Raw genomic sequence first — 20,775 nt, forward strand, 5'->3', positions numbered from 1 at the left:
TAACAGCTCATGCCAGATGTATCAATTTTGCTAGAATAAAGAGGCTGATAAGACCATTTTTGATAAAATGGGAGAAAATTCTAAGTTGTTCACATAGCCCTGTTGACAGTCTACATGTCACATTCGTATGAAATTACGCTGATTTCAACAATAATTCAATTAATGAAAGAAAGCAATACGATTATCCTCGAACGAATTTTTTCATAGGTCGCAGAAACATCCTAGAGTGTCAGGCGATTGCAAAAAGCCGCAGCTCATTCCCAATGTCAATGAGGGTCACAGGAAAGATGCCCAGAAACTAAAGACCTATATCACCGACTTCTATGTGCTGTACAGTAACGTAGATGGAAAGTGTTACGTCATGAACACCTTGATGCCTGTGGGATATGTCGATTTCCGTAGATGATTAATACGTGATTGCTGTTAGGTTTGTCTTACTTTACTAGAAGCTTTCAGGAAGAGATCGTTGCATAGCTTGCTCAGAGCACTTGCACACAGCAGCTTATCAGCATCTGTCGGCTTTGGGAGAGGTCGAGTCATTGGCATCAAGGATACACACAGGAGCGCCATACCTACAGATCGCACCGTCAGCGCTGAGCGCTGAGATGACAGAACGAATGCTGACGAGACGAACTCGGGACAACAGTGTACGTAGTGAAGAAAGCGACTACGAGTCCTTGTAGGAGGTACACGCTAGGAGGACATCGGAAGATTTTTCGGCTGGCCTATGAATAGACGGATGACGTCAGCTGAAACAGCATACCGCAAGGTGGGTCGACGTGTCGAGTTGCCGTGCGTAGTTTACCGCTGGCCACTGACCCGTACCACAAACAAAAGAGACTGTCATGGTGGACACCAAGTGTCATCTAGGACATTGAGTGACATATACGTAATCTGCAAATTGCTGAATAGGTCGCTGAGAGAAAAATCACTGGCTGAATGCAAAATAACTTTATTAATCGAGCATTAGCGTTTCGGCACTTGCTATCATCAGATATCTATTAAAATAAATCACGTAACTGGGCATGACATTATAATGGGTTACAACATAAACAAACACTGAAACCATGGCAATCGTAAGGAGATACGAACCCTGAAACTGTAACTAACCAGTAGACGTAGTAGTTGCATGCACCAGTGGTCATATTCGTTACTTGTTGTAACGATAACAGACTTTAGGAGAATGATACAAGATTACTGGTCACAATAAGAGGATATAACGCATGTAGCTATTATAGCACTGAAATATGCAATTTCTGATTCCGAACGGACAGAGAATTGAACTGTTTCCTGTGCTAATATGTCGGTTCTAAATGTGTAATTCTATATAACCATCTAAACCACACAGTGCACGTAGGTGTTTTAGCTGTTATAGTCTTGTACTTATCATTTTGAACACCCACGGAAGTAAACTGTTCAGGTTACTTGTTTTGCGCTTGGCACCTTCAGCCCAGCAAATTTTTCTTGCGAGCGTTATCGGTCTTCTAGTTACTTTTGTTGTTGTCGTTTCTTCAGCCCAGAGACTGGTTTGATGCAGCTCTCCACGTTACTCTATCCTGTGCAAGCTTCTTCTTCTCCCAGTACCTACTGCAACCTACATCCTTCTGAATCTGCTTAGTGTATTCATCTCTTGGTCTCCGTCTCCGATTTTTACCCTCCACGCTGCCCTCCAATGCTAAATTTGTGATCCCTTGATGCCTCAGAACGTGTCCTACCAACCGGTCCCTTCTTCTTGTCAAGTTGTGCCACAAACTCCTCTTCTCCCCAATTCTATTCAATACCTCCTCATTAGTTATGTGATCAACCCATTCTTCTGAAGCACGACATTTCGGAAGCTTCTATTCTCCAACCCATTCTTCTGAAGCACGACATTTCTGAAGCTTCTATTCTCTTCTTGTCTAAACTATTTATCGTCCACGTTTCACTTCCATACATGGCTACACTCCATACAAATACTTTCAGAAACGACTTCCTGACACTTAAATATATACTCGATGTTAACAAATTTATCTTCCCCAGAAACACTTTCCTTGCCATTGCCAGTCTACAATTTATATCCTCTCTACTTCGACCATCGTCAGTTATTTTTCTCCCCAAATAGTAAAACTCATTTACTACTTTAAGTGTCACATTTCCTAATCTAATTCCCTCAGGATCACCCTATTTAATTCGGCTACATTCCATTACCCTCGTATTGCTTTTGTTGATGTTCATCTTATATCCTCCTTTGAAGACACTGTCCATTCCGTTCAACTGCTCTTCCATGTCCTTTGCTGTCACTGACAGAATTACAATGTCATCGGCGGACCTCAAAGTTTTTATTTCTTCTACACGGATTTTAATTCCTACTCCGAATTTTTCTGTTTTTTCCTTTACTGCTTGCTCAGTATACAGACTGAATAACATTGTCACTTAATTTGGTGGTCCATTGTGTCTTGTACAAAGAGGGATGAAAACATAGAATCACAGCCTTGCCAAATGTATCTTAAACTGTAAATTAGGCCAGTAGTGTCAAAAAAAAATGAGCCACATGGTTTTTTTATTTTTATTGGACAATAGTTAGATGAAAAAATAAGAGCGTAAAACTGATGATCGAGTTTTCCTTGCACCAAAGTGGGTGCAAAGTCAAAGTACAGTGGAGTTCAGGCACCAAGTAGGGGGGTACAGAAAGAAGATGGTAGACTCCAGGGGGTACATACTGATTGACTGTTTCGTTTTTAATAGCCTGTAAAATGCTAGGCTGTGTATGTGCGTGTGTGTGTGTGTGTGTGTGTGTGTGTGTGTGTGTGTGTGTGTGTGCGAGCGCGCCTGCCGGAGTGGCCGTGCGGTTCTAGGCGCTACAGTGTGGAACCTACTGACCGCTACGGTCGCAGGTTTGAATCCTGCCTCGGGCATGGATGTGTGTGATGTCCTTAGGTTAGTTAGGTTTAATTAGTCCTGAGTTCTAGGCGACTGATGACCTCAGAAGTTAAGTAGCATAGTACTCGGAGCCATTTTAACCATTTGTGTGTGTTTGTGTGTGTGTGTGTGTGTGTGTGTGTGTGTGTGTGTGTGTGTGTGTGCGTGTGTGCGTGTGTGTGTGTGTGTGCACATGCAAGCTATCTCCCACTTCCATGCATTTCCCCTCGCCCCTCGACCTGCCTCGGCATGTAGGCAACTGGGGCATGTGACCTAAAAGTACGTACGGTATGGGCCAGAAGGCGCATTGATATGCCACTCAACCTTATGTCTACAGGACATTTTCTCCTTCAGATAGTTATACTATCACCTTCATGTATAGCGTCACTTCACAATAGGACATCCTCCATATGTTACCTTATTTTCCATGTGCATGGCGACGCCACTTGTACACACCCCATATAATGTGGCCTCTCTGTATGTTCGAGGACTGCCATACTGACGGCGTCGAGGTTATTATAATTTCTGCGTGATCATTAGATATCACATAGTGGCTGGATGTCTTTTGATACGCTGCCAGGAAGCGCTTCTCAATTCTTACCCTACTGTCCAACTGAATAATAATGGGTTCCATAGTCAATAATTGGTAAAATAAATTGCGTTACCTTAGTAATACAAACATGCGTGTACTGTGAAAACTTTATTTATAAAAAAGAGTCTGTGTACTGGGACTGCATCCAACAGAGGGCGTGCAGTGTTTGGTGCACGTATCAAGAAGCTCTCTCTGCCTCCTTCACGTTCCAAGGCTGCATCTGAGCAGAGCCAAAGATGATAAACACGAGGCCGCTCACGAAGTACAGCCCAAACCCAATCAAGAAGATGATTCGCCACTGCTTTACGGTATTCTGCAACAAAATAAGGCGTACATGTGACTACATAAAATACCGAGCGAGACAGCATCAGTTTATAGACTCGCTATACAGAATTTGGTTCAACAAAAGTGGGATGCAGTTTCATATCTTCAGAGTTATGTTTCCTTAGAATGGAAACAGTTACTGGTTGATTCAGTCGTAACAGACAAAGATCATTTCCCAGTCACACTTTCACATCTACATTCATACTTCGCAAGCCACAAGTACGTGGCGGAAGGTACTGCCGTACCATTGTATCATTCCCCATTCCTGTTCCATGGAAAGAATGATAATGAATGTCAATATACCTCCTACTGAGCTCTAGTTCATCTGATATTGTTATCGAGATAGCCTTGTGATATGTATGAGGGAGGAAGTGTCATGATTCCCGGCTCTTCCTGAAACTGCCGGCCGTTGTGACCGAGCGGTTTTAGGCGTTTGTCTGGAACGGCGCTGCTCCTACTGTCACAGGTTCGAATCCTGCCTCGGGTATGGATGTGTGTGGTGTCTTTACGTTAGTTAGGTTTAAGTAGTTCTAAGTCTAGAGGACATATGACTTCAGGTGTTACATCCCACAGTGCTCAGAGTTATTAGAACCATTTTTTTCTTCCTGAAACTTGCGCTGTTGATATTTCAACGGTAAACTTCTCCTTGATGTACAATGCCTCTCTTGTAGCGACTGCGACTAGTACTTGCTGAGTATCTCAGTAACGCTCTCGCTCCGACTGAACGATTCCAAGTGCGGCTGCTCTTCGTTGGGTGTTCTGTACTTCTTCCCTAACCTAACCCAATAAAGGTCGCAGGCTCACGAGAATAATCTAGAACCGGTCGAACAAGTGTTTTGTAAGCAGTTCTTTCGCTTGTAAATTGCATTTCCTTAAGATTTTTCCAATGAACTTCAGCTTGTCATTTGCTTTTCCTCCTGTTTATGTCAATTCAGGACGAGTGTGGGGTATGAGCTGTGCTGTTTGGCACATCCCTAGATGCTCTATCCTGATCTCTTGTGACCCACAGAAAAGGGAAGCACCCCATACGACCATGCAAATTAATGTGAAGGAAATAATAATGTCACGCAGACCGCAACGCCTTACTGAAACCATAATTAACTGGGGTGGTCGAATCAAGCACAAAAATATGGGAACCACAGCATGCATGTAGATGTTCTGAAGCGAGGAGGGAGCATCTACCTGTAACAGAAACAAGAGCTCGCTATAACTGTTACAGTGTTAAGTCAAGCACCGGTATGCCAGTCGGTAACGAGAGAGCAGTGAGTGCTGTCGTCAGCCAATTGCACGCTGGTCAACCCCTCTCCAGGACGACAATGCGACAGCAGCGGCCTTTATGCGAAGAGAACGTAAGCGCCGCTCCTGACTGGCCGTGGCTCCAGTCCTTCAGCAGCTTGAAGACTAGCAATTAGATAGATGCGTCAAAGCTCAATATTCTCCTTGTACATTCTATGTAGCTCGAACTTGAAATTGCTATACTTATTTTATCTGTCGCCTTTTGTTGCGTACATAGTTCCGCGTTGTCAGCGCGTACACAACTTTCCCACTAGAGCGCGCCCCGCTAAGCACAACAGCGCAGGCGCAGCGCTCGTCCGTCTCCGCACTACGAGATGGCGCTGCCAGAGACGGACTAAATTCTGCTTCCGCCGATCCGCGTATTAATATGTAACGCAGCCAATGAAATTGCTGCTAACGTAGAATCTTTTCTCCTCGCGGATCTCACTCGCGCAGTGATACCTGAACGCGCGAGGTATTATAACGAGTGTACAGACCTCCGATTAGTCAGTCTGCATTAGTCTGCGTTTATCTGTACCAGTCTATAGTCAAGTTTCAGTCTGCGCCTAATAAGATTACCATATTCCTGTACATAGCCATGAAGGCAAAAGCTACAAGATGTGAAAATTATAGGACGCTCAGCCTAGTTACTCACGCCTCTAAAATATTAACCTCAATTATCCTAAAACGCATAGAACAAAATGTCGAAACTACATTCTCCGAAGACCAGTTTGGATTCTGGAAAGATAGAGGAACCAGAGAAGCAATATTTGCTCTAAAACTAATAATAGAGAAACGACTAGGTAAGAACCTGAAAACATACATAGCTTTCGTAGATGTAGAGAAAGCCTTTGATAATGTTAAATGGGATAAGATGTTTGAGGTTCAAATGGCTCTGAGCACTATGGGACTCAACTGCTGTGGTCATTAGTCCCCTAGAACTTAGAACTACTTAAACCTAACTAACCTAAGGACATCACACACATCCATGCCCGAGGCAGGATTCGAACCTGCGACCGTAGCAGTCGCACGGTTCCGGACTGCGCGCCTAGAACCGCGAGACCACCGCGGCCGGCCGATGTTTGAGGTACTCAAAAAGGTAGGAATAGACCATAAAGATAGAAAAATGATATGGAACCGGTACAAAAAAGAGACAGCAGTTATCCGTGGACGGACAAAACAAGAAGAGGTGCAGATACGGAAAGGTGTCCGACAAGGTTGCGCAATATCCCCTGTTATCTTTAACCTATACGTTGAAGAGGCACTGAAAAAAGTAAAGGAAAATTCACTGACAGTTGTAGTAATTCATGGCCAACGAATAGATACGATAAGATATGCCGATGATATAGCTGTTCTGGCTGAAAGTGAAGAAGATCTTGTAGTCCTACTGAATAGAATGGATAAAGTTATGGGTGAAGAATATAATAAGAGAATTAATCAAGCAAAAACAAAAGTAATGACATACGACGAAGAAGATCAAGTGAAAGTCCAAGTTCATGTAGGCAATGAACTGCTTGAACAAGTTGATAAATTTACTTATCTGGGCAGTAATATTACCAAGGATGGAAGGAGCAAGGCAGAAGTGAGAAGTAGAATAGCTCAAGCAAAGGCTGCTTTTAACAAGAAGAAAAACATATTAACATCTAAGAGCATCAGCCTTGAAATCAAGAAAAGATTTTTTAAATCATATGTGTGGAGTGTTGCATGCTATGGGTGTGAAACATGGACTCTCGGGACAGAGGAAGACCAGAAGCTGAAATCTTTTGAAATGTGGTGCTATAGACGCATGCTCAAAATAAAATGTATCGACAATGTCACAAACGAAGTGGTTCTGGAAAGAGCAGGTGAGAAGAGAAGCTTCTGGAGTTTCATTGTTAAAAGAAGAGTGCAATTTACTGGCCATCTATTAAGACATAAAGGACTCCTGAACACAACCATAGAGGGATATGTCGAGGGAAAAAGACCAAGAGGAAGACCACGGCTGAGGTACATGGATCAAATTGGGAAAGATGTGGGATGTAACACCTATAAAGAAATGGAGAGAAAAGCTGAAAGACGCACAGAATGGAGACAAGCTGCCATTGTAGCTGTTGCAAACCAATCCTTGGATTGACCACTACAGAAGAAGAAGATAGATGTATAGACACTTTTGTCAACTATCAGAGATATGTGAGAATACGAATAATGTACCAAGACCAAGGAACTTCAGATTGTCAATTGTAAATATCATCCAGAACAAAGTTAAGTTATTTTTATGCTTGTTATTATTTTAATAAATGTGTGTGAAAATTAATCAAGTTCTGTTGAAAGTTGGTCAATCTGCTACTCTAAGCGTGCAAGTGGCATTTCTATCGTCTGACCTAACGGCAGAAGATAAACTCGCCGCGATAAGACCACGAGACATATTGCTGTCACTCGCCTACTTCGTTAGAGCGACAAGTCAAATTATCTGATGGTGTGTGTACTGATGGTCTTACAATACGCACACCACACCTTTGCTTGCGATACATCTCTGTAAATACAAAGTTTAATATTGTAATCATTTATTTTTGTAATAAAATTTATTAATGCGATTTGTCTGAATGTTGTCTAGCAATCCGAGAAAGCAGGTTTCCTAGACACCCCATATTTTGATGACTAGGCAGGATTCACCATTTGACAACTAGGCTGGAGTCAACATTAGGCGACGAGTATTAAGAAGAACCCCGTGCTTGGATACCACAGATTTTCTTTTGTGTTTTGCTGGCGCCTTGATTCTACTTCGTGTTTTTCGTTGCAGGGGTGTGTTTAATTGCTTTCACAGTATCTTTTACAGTGTTTTTTCTATTAAGGGTTTTCAGGTGGGTGCTGCACAAATTTTCTTTGCTTCTGTTGAAACATCCCCTTAGAAAAATTTGTAAATGACAGTGCTAGAAAACCTCTACGTTATTTGATTTTCAAACAGCTGAGCAAAACTGAACGCACTCAGACATTTCTCTCTATACTTGTTCTGATCAACACCAAACTGACACACAATAATTTTTTTTTAGCGCAACGCAGTCTGACTTTCAATAATCCCTACAAAAGAATGGCCCTGACTAACAATAACCTATACCTTTCATGAACCACTTATCTCACAAAAATCTTCGTTACTCAAACTACTGCAATACAGTGAGCGCCAATACTGCCAGCTAAATGCAAGATTCTAACTACTGAAGGCGCTAACTCCTAACAGGCATAGTTAGCAAACAAAAGATTTTGATGGAGAACAAGCAATGTATTTATTTTAATAGTGTTCAAAAGTCATAATATACATGTCGGTTCATGACATCCAGTCTTACAAATTTCCTTTTTCTGACGGACACACGTCCAGATAGTCCGCTCTCAAAATTCTGCCATCTCTCTCCCCACATCCACCACTGCTGGCGGCTCACCTCCAACTGCACAACGCTACGCGCTGTTCACATCCAACTGTCCAACACTACACAAGCGAATATTCCAACAATGAGTCCAACCAGCCACAGACTGTACACAGCACAGTCAGAGATTTGCAGCTAACACAGATGTTTCAGTTTCAGACACAGCAAATTGCCTCACTGCTAAACACGGTACAGCAGCCACCACATGAACAACACACAACACCTGTAGCTCCAAGTCCTATACTGTCTTTTCGCCAGTTTCATGAACAAGTCTGGGAATGGCTCAAATAGTTGCAACAATTTGAAGCGCACGTAATTGCTCACAGTATACCAGGTACTGTAAACCTGATTACTTTTTGTCAACGGCAGGAAGTGCTGTGTTTCCCCCCATTCAGAAATTGTTCCCTAACGCCACTCCGAGTGCACTTCCCTCTGATCAGGTTGTAGATTAGCTAACTATTGTCGTGAGTGGGTAACAGATTTGCAGTGTATGATGAGGAAACGTAAATTAAAATGTGTTTGTGGTGCTTTATATTCAGATGTTGCGTTGCATGACGTGATCATGTACAATGTACCTGATGTCAAACTTGTTGTTTTTGTTATGGTCTTCAGTCCTGAGACTCGTTTGATGCAGCTCACCATGTAACTCTATCCTGTGCAAGCTTCTTCATCTCCCAGTACTTACTGCAACCTACATCCTTCTGAATCTGCTTAGTGTGTTCATCTCTTGGTCTCCCTCTACGATTTTTACCCTCCACGCTGCCCTCCAATGTTAAATTTGTGATCCCTTGATGCCTCAGAACATGTCCTACCAACCGGTCCCTTCTTCTTGTCAAGTTGTGCCGCAAACTCATCTTCTCCCCAGTTCTGTTCAACACCTCCTCATTAGTTATGTGATCTACCCATCTAATCTTCAGCATTCTTCTGTAGCACCAAGTAGAGAAACCTCCACCATTTTGATATCTCGCAATTCTCCTGTGACCTGGGTTCATGTTAATGCTCGCAGTGTCGCCGAGGCGAAGAGCAGCGAGTGGAGTGCTTGGGGAAGGAGGATCTGATTAGCTTTCCTCGACTTCTTATTACTGTTTACTGCGTTCAACTTGGATGGCAAACTTAAAGACCAAATTTTGAAACAGTCAGATCCATCATTTCAGCACAAAGTTCAAACACTAGATCAGTATGATTCAGGTGCCATGTCGGCTGATAAATTGGAGCAGCTGGTTGGTCAGGTCGAGTTATCCCTTGGTTACAACCAGACCAGAAGGCAGAAACAGCATGCGCGCGCCATGCTGCATAAACAGTTCTCCACACCTCATAAACAGCTCTCTACACAGGCAAATGGAATTATTTCATGCCCTCCGTGCTATTCACAGCACAAATGCCAAGACTGCCGTCAAGACAAGCACAGTGTTACGCTTTTGGTTAGAAAGAACATGTACAACCCATATGTTTGCAACGGAACAAACATAAGAGTTCTGCCCACTATTTAAATCTAGTCACGAGGCCCATGTAATCTATGCAGTGCACTCAAAGCCTGCTGCAGGCATTAACAAAACTAGCAAGCAAACAGTTTCTTCAGTACTACGCCAGTCCAACAAACGTTTTGTTCATTTATACACTCCTGGAAATTGAAATAAGAACACTGTGAATTCATTGTCCCAGGAAAAGGAAACTTTATTGACACATTTCTGGGGTCAGATACATCACATGATCACACTGACAGAACCACAGGCACATAGACACAGGCAACAGAGCATGCACAATGTCGGCACTAGTACAGTGTATATCCACCTTTCGCAGCAATGCAGGCTGCTATTCTCCCATGGAGACGATCGTAGAGATGCTGGATGTAGTCCTGTGGAACGGCTTGCCATACCATTTCCACCTGGCGTCTCAGTTGGACCAGCGTTCATGCTGGATGTGCAGACCACGTGAGACGACACTTCATCCAGTCCCAAACATGCTCAATGGGGGACAGATCCGGGGACCTTGCTGGCCAGGGTAGTTGACTTACACCTTCTAGAGCACGTTGGGTGACACGGGATACATGCGGACGTGCATTGTCCTGTTGGAACAGCAAGTTCCCTTGCCGGTCTAGGAATGGTAGAACGATGGGTTCGATGACGGTTTGGATGTACCGTGCACTATTCAGTGTCCTCTCGATGATCACCAGAGGTGTATGGCCAGTGTAGGAGATCGCTCCCCACACCATGATGCCGGGTGTTGGCCCTGTGTGCCTCGGTCGTATGCAGTCCTGATTGTGGCGCTCACCTGCACGGCGCCAAACACACATACGACCATCATTGGCACCAAGGCAGAAGCGACTCTCATCGCTGAAGACGACACGTCTCCATTCGTCCCTCCATTCACGCCTGTCGCGACACGACTGGAGATGGGCTGCACGATGTTGGGGCGTGAGCGGAAGACGGCCTAACGGTGTGCAGGACCGTAGCCCAGCTTCATGGAGACGGTTGCGAATGGTCCTCGCCGATACCCCAGGAGCAACAGTGTCCCTAATTTGCTGGGAAGTGGCGGTGCGGTCCTGTACGGCACTGCGTAGGATCCTACGGTCTTGGCGTGCATCCGTGCGTCGCTGCGGTCCGGTCCCAGGTCGACGGGCACATGCACCTTCCGCCGACCACTGGCGACAACATCGATGTACTGTGGAGACCTCACGCCCCACGTGTTGAGCAATTCGGTGGTACGTCCACCCGGCCTCCCGCATTCCCACTATACGCCCTAGCTCAAAGTCCGTCAACTGCACATACGGTTCACGTCGACGCTGTCGCGGCATGCTACCAGTGTTAAAGACTGCGATGGAGCTCCGTATGCCACGGCAAAGTGGCTGACACTGACGGCGGCGGTGCACAAATGCTGTGCAGCTAGTCTGACACACCGGTGTCAATGTGTTCTTTTTTCCATTTCCAGGAGTGTATATGAAACGTCCCCTTAGAAAAATTATACATGCCTGTGCTTAAACTGACACATAATATTTTTGGCGCAACGCAATCTTACTTTCAAAAATCCCTACAAAAGAATGGCCCTGACTAACATTAACCAATACGTTTTACAAATCACTTACCTCACAAAAATCTTCGTTACTCGAACTACTGCAATACAGCGAGCGCCACTACTGCCAGCTAAATAAAAGATTCAGACTACTAAGGGCACTAACAACTGATAGGCATAGTTAGCAAATGAAAGGTTTTGATAGAGAACAAACAATGTATTTACCTTAATACTGTTCAAAAGTCATTGACATCCAGTCTTACAAATTTCAAAACTCCGCCATTTCTCTCCTCACATCCACCACTGCTGGTGGCTCACATCCAACTGCGCAACGCTACGCGCTGTTAACATCCAGCTGCCCAACACTACAATGGCGAGTATTACAACAATGCCAACCAGCCACAAACTGCACACAGCGCAGCCAGTGATTTTCATACAGAGCACTACGTGGCGTTACCAATACAAAAAACCTAAACAGCCTACTTACACATATTAGCGGCAAATGTGTGATATTTCAGTTGCACACGTGTGCCTCTGTTACGTTGTTGAATCATTGCCCGTCTAGTACTAGCACGCACCTGACGTCTTATCATGGACACGACATTCCCGTTCTCGGGAAATGTACTTTGCCTGCCGTGCATCGCTCTTAGAACTACTTAAACCTAACTAACTTAAGGACATCACACACATCCATGTCCGAGGCAGGATTCGAACCTGCGACAGTAGCAGCAGTGCGGTTCCAGACTGAAACGCCTAAAACCGCTGCGTCACAATGGCCAGCACTTTCAGGAAGAGCCGGGAATCATGACACTTCCTCCCTCATACATATCGCAAGGCTATCTCGATAACAATATCAGATGAACTAGAGCTCAGTAGGAGGTATATTGACATTCATTATCATTCTTTCCATGGAACAGGAATGGGGAATGATACAATGGTATCGGAAGTATCTTCCGCCACGTACTTGTGGCTTGCGAAGTATGAATGTACACTCCTGGAAATGGAAAAAAGAACACATTGACACCGGTGTGTCAGACCCACCATACTTGCTCCGGACACTGCGAGAGGGCTGTACAAGCAATGATCACACGCACGTCACAGCGGACACACCAGGAACCGCGGTGTTGGCCGTCGAATGGCGCTAGCTGCGCAGCATTTGTGCACCGCCGCCGTCAGTGTCAGCCACTTTGCCGTGGCATACGGAGCTCCATCGCAGTCTTTAACACTGGTAGCATGCCGCGACAGCGTGCACGTGAACCGTATGTGCAGTTGAGGGACTTTGAGCGAGGGAGTATAGTGGGCATGCGGGAGGCCGGGTGGACGTACCGCCGAATTGCTCAACACGTGGGGCGTGAGGTCTCCACAGTACATCGATGTTGTCGCCAGTGGTCGGCGGAAGGTGCACGTGCCCGTCGACCTGGGACCGGACCGCAGCGACGCCAAGACCGTAGGATCCTACGCAGTGCCGTACGGGACCGCACCGCCACTTCCCAGCAAATTAGGGACACTGTTGCTCCTGGGGTATCGGCGAGGACCATTCGCAACCATCTCCATGAAGCTGGGCTACGGTCCTGCACACCGTTAGGCCGTCTTCCGCTCACGCCCCAACATCGTGCAGCCCGTCTCCAGTGGTGTCGCGACAGGCGTGAATGGAGGGACGAATGGAGACGTGTCGTCTTCAGCGATGGGAGTCGCTTCTGCCTTGGTGCCAATGATGGTCGTATGTGTGTTTGGCGCCGTGCAGGTGAGCGCCACAATTAGGACTGCATACGACCGAGGCACACAGGGCCAACACCCGGCATCATGGTGTGGGGAGCGATCTTCTACACTGGCCGTACACCTCTGGTGATCATCGAGAGGACACTGAATAGTGCACGGTACATCAAAACCGTCATCGAACCCATCGTTCTACCATTCCTAGACCGGCAAGGGAACTTGCTGTTCCAACAGGACAATGCACGTCCGCATGTATCCCGTGTCACCCAACGTGCTCTAGAAGGTGTAAGTCAACTACCCTGGCCAGCAAGGTCCCCGGATCTGTCCCCCATTGAGCATGTTTGGGACTGGATGAAGCGTCGTCTCACGTGGTCTGCACATCCAGCACGAACTCTGGTCCAACTGAGACGCCAGGTGGAAATGGTATGGCAAGCCGTTCCACAGGACTACATCCAGCATCTCTACGATCGTCTCCATGGGAGAATAGCAGCCTGCATTGCTGCGAAAGGTGGATATACACTGTACTAGTGCCGACATTGTGCATGCTCTGTTGCCTGTGTCTATGTGCCTGTGGTTCTGTCAGTGTGATCATGTGATGTATCTGACCCCAGAAATGTGTCAATAAAGTTTCCCCTTCCTGGGACAATGAATTCACAGTGTTCTTATTTCAATTTCCAGGAGTGTAGATGAAGCGCCTAGAACCGCTCGGCCACACTGGCCGGCGGGGATTTTATACCTGACAACTGTGTCAATGGAATTCATGAAAGTTAAAGACTAACAGGCACGGCATAGCAGCCTACAAGATTTCATCAGTGTCGCTACTGAGCGGCCATTAATTAAGAGACCAATATTTTGATCAGTCGTCGACACGGTTCATGATATAACAGAAGGGAACACGCTTCTGTACCCCAAATTAATGAGAACACTGCTGCGATGCAGCTCGATTCCAAGGAATTAGTTAGGGTGAAGGCACAGTGGTGAGACACTAGATTCGCATTGGAGAGGGCACCCATTGAAATTCCCGTCTCACCATCCAGATATAGGGTCACTGCGATTCTCTACATTTCTAAAGGCAAATTAAGAGATTTTTATCAAAACTTGACATGATTGCCTTATTTGGGAGTTCCGCGATCGTTCATTAAATAAAATATGGCGTTTCAGTCTTCGATCGCTATTCTTTATTTTCAATCAATTACCGGTTTCGGGCTAGATGCCCATCTTCAGATCATATGTTGTAGTTACAGAGTAACTTGTCCGTACAGAACACTTATGACAGTGAACCGTGTGTTCTGTACGGACAAGTTACTCTGTAACTACAACATATGATCTGAAGATGGGCAGCTAGCCCGAAAACCGGTAATTGATTGAAAATAAAGAATAGTGGTGTGTTGGGACTTATGGGCGCTCAACATCGAGGTCATCAGCGCCCTGACACACATTAAAAGGAACGAACGTAGACAGACCTAAGAAAACTAAAGCACACACTCAAAGAAAGCAGGAAAAGAAGGAAAATGCTACATAAGAAAGTAAAATAAAAAAAATAAAGAATAGCGATCGAAGACTGAAACGCCATATTTTATTAAATAAAGAGATGAGTTCTTTGGAAAGATCACATCTGATTTCCTTCTCAAACCCGATTTTGTGCTCCTTCTCTAATGACGCATATCATTCGCTTAATGTGCTTCTAATTTTATCTAAAAATTTATAAAAGTCATTGCATATATAGGCAGAACATAAACCACTGGGTTGCTTTCAACCAAACTTAACTAACTGTAAATAACCGCTCTGAGGGTAACAAACACCTTTGGAAGTGGGGTGGGGATGAAAAGGGAGAGATACAGAAACATGTCTCAGAAACGTATGGAGGAATGTCAACCAGATTTCCTATATACATTACTCGTTACTTGTATAAAAATACTGAGGTTGTAATGTGTCCCTACCAACAATATGCCAGTACCAAGTAAAAATATTCGATAACGACTGAAATTAATACTGAAGCCGTAGTTTTCCCCATTCACGGTGCAAATGATTCCGGTTGCCTCCGCTGCTGCCACCCCTCTATTCAACTCAAACAGAAGAATATATGTGAAATGTTCCGATTTCTCCGCTTGTCACCTAATTTTCTAGCGTCCACAGCTCCACTCACTACCTCCAAATGACGCAACGACAATACATGAACTGAAATAGGAATAGCGAACTACAAATAAAAATGGCAGTCGATAAAGATACTCATAGCATACAGAATACCAACATGCAAAACAAAAATACTATTAACTTATGCAAGAACCTGTGAATAGTAGTGGTACTGAGCACTCCATTACGGGACTGCCAAAGATACCTTTTTGTCGGAAGATTTCTCGCGTGTGAGAGAGACATTCTGTTTGCAGGAAGCTCTCCAAAATCAAATCACAGTGCTGGTCCGACATTCCACACGCTATTATTTTGTTCATCAGGTGACAGTGCGGATCTGCGTCAAACGCCTACCAAAAGTCAAGGAATGTGGCAGCCACCTGGGGCTCCAGTGTGTACTGCCTTCTGGGTCTCACAGACGAACGCAGCAACTTGGGTTTCACATGATGACAAAGTGTGAAATACATGGTGATTCCTGCAGATGACATATTCTCTCTCCAAAATGGTCGCAATACGAGAGTATAAAACGTGTTCCAGAATTCTACAACAGACTGACGCAAGCGGTAGAAGCCTGTAGCTGTGCTCATCTGTTGGACGCCGCTTCTTGCCAAAGGGATCGGCATGCGTTGTTGTTTCGTAGACAGCTGCTGTGCTAAGGGCCCTGCACACCGTTTGAGCAGACAGTGTTTGTAACGGCCGCCTCCACATCTGGGACCCTATTCCCTATCGTTCACACCGATCGGTGTAGTAGGTTTGTCTCGGTAGTGACGTAATTTTCAGTTCTTTATCGAAATATCCTATTCAGTAAGCTTCTGAGACTTGTTACCGAACGGTCCTCCCACCGATTTTACGACAATTGTACTGAGAGGTTTTGGATTTCGGTGTGGCCCTGTCGATCGGTGAGTTGAGATTTATGTACACCTATAATTTGTCATTTTAAACATATATAGCGATTTTAGCTTTGGATATAGTGATTGTGTTACTAAAGAGTCACCCGAGGACGCATCCGGTTGGAAAGTGAGTTCATAATAGACTATTTTCCATGGTTAGAAATATGTTTAGGTTAGGTTGTTACTGTGAATGATTACATAAAAAAGGTTTTCGGTCAATATTCTCTAAAAATATATGTTATTTGTATGGAAAAAAGAGTTTAAAGATCATTAAATATCAAGACATCGGCTGTGCTTAAGTATATTACATGTGTGTGAACTGACGTTACTAGTGACTTTGTTTACTTTTTCGCACAAATGGTTTAGTTAGTAGTTACCTAAACAACTTTCAAGTAACAATGGAAAGCAATCAAGTGAAGCCTAATATTGGAAACCTTCCAAACTATCATGCATTTATGACTTACGCAACGCTGGATGGCAACGAAGGCAGCGTACCTTCCTCTCTACTCTAGTATAAGAATTGAGCATTACTTTCACGTTGTTTGGAGTGGCGAAGTGGAATACCGCGCGGGATTAGCCGAGCGGTCGTGGGCGCTGCAGTCATGGACTGAGCGGCTCGTCCCGGCGGAGGTACGAGTCCTCCCTCGAGCATGGGTGTGTGTGTTTGTCCTTAGGATAATTTAGGTTAAGTAGTGTGTAAGCTTACGGACTGATGACCTTAGCAGTTAAGTCCCATTAGATTTCACACACATTTGAACATTTTTAGCCGGCACGGTAGCTCAGCGTGTTCGTTCAGAAGGCTGCGTGCTCACTGTAATAAAAAAACTGAGTCAAGGAACCAACGATCAATTTGAACAGATGCCTTGTGACGTCCGCCCCGAACAAACACAACGAACTATATCGAACAAAATGAGTAAAAAAAAAAAAAAAGAAGTGGTTAGCGTGCGGGAATGCGAAATGATAGGACACAGGCTCGCGCACGGATGGGAGTAAAAATTTTTTTTTCCTCTTCATATATGCAACACGTTCTGAGACACTGTTATTCGTGTAAGTTAAGATTTTTCTGCAATATTCGTTATTACTTACACGTACGAGCGCACTTCTTCAGTAACGATTTCGTGATTTCTGTGTGTTTAAAAAACGAAACATGAAATTGCTGGAGGCGAAATTGTTGTGAGTAGAACAAGCGACAATGACCTTTATATTTTCTCTAGTCAGAAATAATTCAAATGGTTCTGAGCACTATGCGACTTAACCTCTGAGATCATCAGTCGCCTAGAACTTAGAACTAATTAAACCTAACTAACCTAAGGACATCACACACATCCAAGCCCGAGGCAGGATTCGAACCTGCGACCGTAGCAGTCGCGCGGTTCCGGACTGCGCGCCTAGAACCGTTAGACCACCGCGGCCGGCAGAAATAATTCACCACTTTTTCCGAATACGTAGTGATTTCCGAGTATGCGGCTAGACAGGAATCTAAGAGCACAACTTAAATTACTGGGAATGTAACTATCAGCAGTCATCTTCATAATCTTGCTTGTCAAGTATTTATCTGCGATCGAATCCTCAGCAACAGTAGACAGAGATGAAAGATCTCCGCCGTAATATTTTTAGACTGTGACACCATATACGAAACATTTTCATTCATGAGATGCATGTTATAAACTTCGACGACCTGCACGAGCTCTCGAAAATGCGTTTTTTCGATTTTGTGTTTAAGACCCAAATCGTTGATGTATCATATAGGGAAGTGGGCTACCTAATCATTTGGATCTCTAGGAGCGAGTTATAACCACATTCTGTTTATCTTATTCTTTGAAACTCTCAGAATAAGTTTTTTTGGGTGTTTTTATAGATGTATTAGTACAATGCGGTACTACGCATTATTCCTAATTCATTTTCCGAAACGTAAAATCCAAAACACGATGTCAGTGTGAATGAAAATAAGATAACATAATGAGGCATTTACGAAAATCTGCAGGATTCAGTCAAATACACTATCGTTATTACGCATGCATGGAGACACGCCGTCAGGGAAACTGTAAAAATTTCTATGCATTTCAGGTGAGAATCATGGAAATGGATAGACTGCGCCTGATACTGTTAAGGAGGAGGCAAGAGTGATGAAGGCGGGCACGTCAGCTCGATGGAATTCGGCGTCATGCGTTGTGGCAACGTAAACGCAATTTTCGGTACTTGGAAGAATAGCGTGCTAGCCGCTTTGTGATCGTGGTGCTGTGCGCGCTGCAGTGCGTATGCGCGGATATGCGGCCGCTTGCTTTTGATTGGGATGCGAACCGACAACAGCGCTTCGGTTCCCTGGACCCGAACGGTATCGCTTCCGAAACGCGTACTGAATAACGCAGAGCCTCTAATTCGAGTACTAGACCGTTCTGAGCGCTGGAGTACCGAAAAGATCGGCACAGTGGCGGAAAGATACAGAATAGGCACCCTGGTCTGTACTACTCAATTCGTGTTTATACATTCCGACTACCGTGCATCTTCCGCACAGTCCTGAACCGGTAGTTCGAGAGTGCAGAGTATTTCCTGGCCTTGGCCAAACTAAGTAAATTTGCTTATGAGACAATTATTCTGCATAGTGCGATTACATTTCAAAGTTGTAGAAAGAAAAGGATCAGTATCCACAAGATGGAAAAAACCATGGCTTCTAAAATGTGTAACGCTTCCACATGCTTATCTTCAAAAGAAGCTAAAAACGTAAAAAAAAGGTTTAACTACCTAAGAATGAGCGGAGACATTCTTCTTGTTATTGTCCATGTTTCACTTCCATACATGGCTACACTCCAAACAAATACTTTCAGGAACGACTTCCTGATACATAAATCTATATTCGATGTTAACAAATTTATCTTCTTCAGAAACGCTTTCCTTGCCATTGCTAGTCTACATTTTATATCCTCTCTACTTCGACCATCATCAGTTATTTTACTTCCTAAATAGCAAAACTCCTTTACTACTTGAAGTGTCTCATTTCCTAATCTAATTCCCTCAGCATCGCTCGATTTAATTTGACTACATTCCATTATTCTCGTTTTGCTTTTGTTGATGTTCATCTTATATCCTCCTTTCAAGACACTGTCCATTCCGTTCAACTGCTCTTCCAAGTCCTTTGCCGTCTCTGACAGAATTACAATGTCATCGGCGAACCTCAAAGTTTTTACTTCTTATCCATGAATTTTAATACCTACTCCAAATTTTTCTTTTGTTTCCTTTACTGCTTGCTCAATATACAGATTGAATAACATCGGGGAGAGGCTACAACCCTGTCTCACTCCTTTCCAAACCACTGCTTCCCTTTCATGCCCCTCGACTTTTATGACTGCCATCTGGTTTCTGTACAAATTGTAAATAGCCTTTCGCTCCCTGTATTTTACCCCTGCCAACTTTAGAATTTGAAAAAGAGTATTCCAGTCAACATTGTCAAAAGCTTTCTCTAAGTCTACAAATGCTTGAAACGTAGGTTTGCCTTTCCTTAATCTTTCTTCTAAGATAAGTCGTAAGGTCAGTATTGCCTCACGTGTTCCAACGTTTCGACGGAATCCAAACTGATCCTCCCCGAGGTCCGCATCTACCAGTTTTTCCATTCGTCTGTAAAGAATTCGCGTTAGTATTTTGCAGCTGTGACTTATGAAACTGATAGTTCGGTAATTTTCACATCTGTCAGCACCTGCTTTCTTTGGGATTGGAATTATTATATTCTTCTTGAAGTCTGAGGGTATTTCGCCTGTCTCATACATCTTGCTCACCAGCTGGTAGAGTTTTGTCATGACTGGCTCTCCCAAGGCCGTCAGTAGTTCTAATGGAATGTTGTCTACTCCGGGGGCCTTGTTTCGACTCAGGTCTTTCAGTGCTCTGTCAAACTCTTCACGCAGTATCGTATCTCCCATTTCGTCTTCATCTACATCCTCTTCCATTTCCATAATATTGTCCTCAAGTACATCACCCTTGTATAAACCTTCTATATACTCTTTCCACCTTTCTGCCTTCCCTTCTTTGCTTAGAACTGGGTTGCCATCTGAGCTCTTGATATTCATACACGTGGTTCTCTTCTCTCCAAAGGTCTCTTTAATTTTCCTGTAGGCAGTATCTATCTTACCCCTAGTGAGATAAGCTTCTACATCCTTACATTTGTCCTCTAGCCATCCCTGTTTAGCCATTTTGCACTTCCTGTCGATCTCATTTTTGAGACGTTTGTATTCCTTTTTGCCTGCTTCATTTACTGCATTTTTATATTTTCTCCTTTCATCAATTAAATTCAATATTTCTTCTGTTACCCAAGGATTTCTAGCAGCCCTCGTCTTTTTACCTACTTTATCCTCTGCTGCCTTCACTACGTCATCCCTCAGAGCTACCCATTCTTCTTCTACGGTATTTCTTTCCCCTATTCCTGTCAATTGACCCCTTATGCTCTCCCTGAAACTCTGTACAACCTCTGGTTCTTTCAGTTTATCCAGGTCCCATCTCCTTAATTTCCCACATTTTTGCAGTTTCTTCAGTTTTAATCTACAGGTCATAACCA

At 44.1% G+C, this 20,775-nt stretch overlaps 1 protein-coding gene across 1 annotated transcript in view; it reads right to left on the reverse strand.

Annotated features, from left to right (window-relative positions):
* Positions 1–3,668: 3,668 nt before the first annotated feature.
* Positions 3,669–20,775, reverse strand: part of LOC126278914 (sialin-like) — a 164,930-nt gene continuing 147,823 nt past the window's right edge. Inside the window, exon 8 of the mRNA XM_049979188.1 lies at positions 3,669–3,803. Coding sequence (XP_049835145.1) covers positions 3,669–3,803 — 135 coding nt within the window. The remainder of the gene's footprint in view (positions 3,804–20,775) is intronic.

The sequence above is a fragment of the Schistocerca gregaria genome, chromosome 6, assembly GCF_023897955.1.
Source record: "Schistocerca gregaria isolate iqSchGreg1 chromosome 6, iqSchGreg1.2, whole genome shotgun sequence".
Taxonomy (NCBI): domain Eukaryota; kingdom Metazoa; phylum Arthropoda; class Insecta; order Orthoptera; family Acrididae; genus Schistocerca; species Schistocerca gregaria.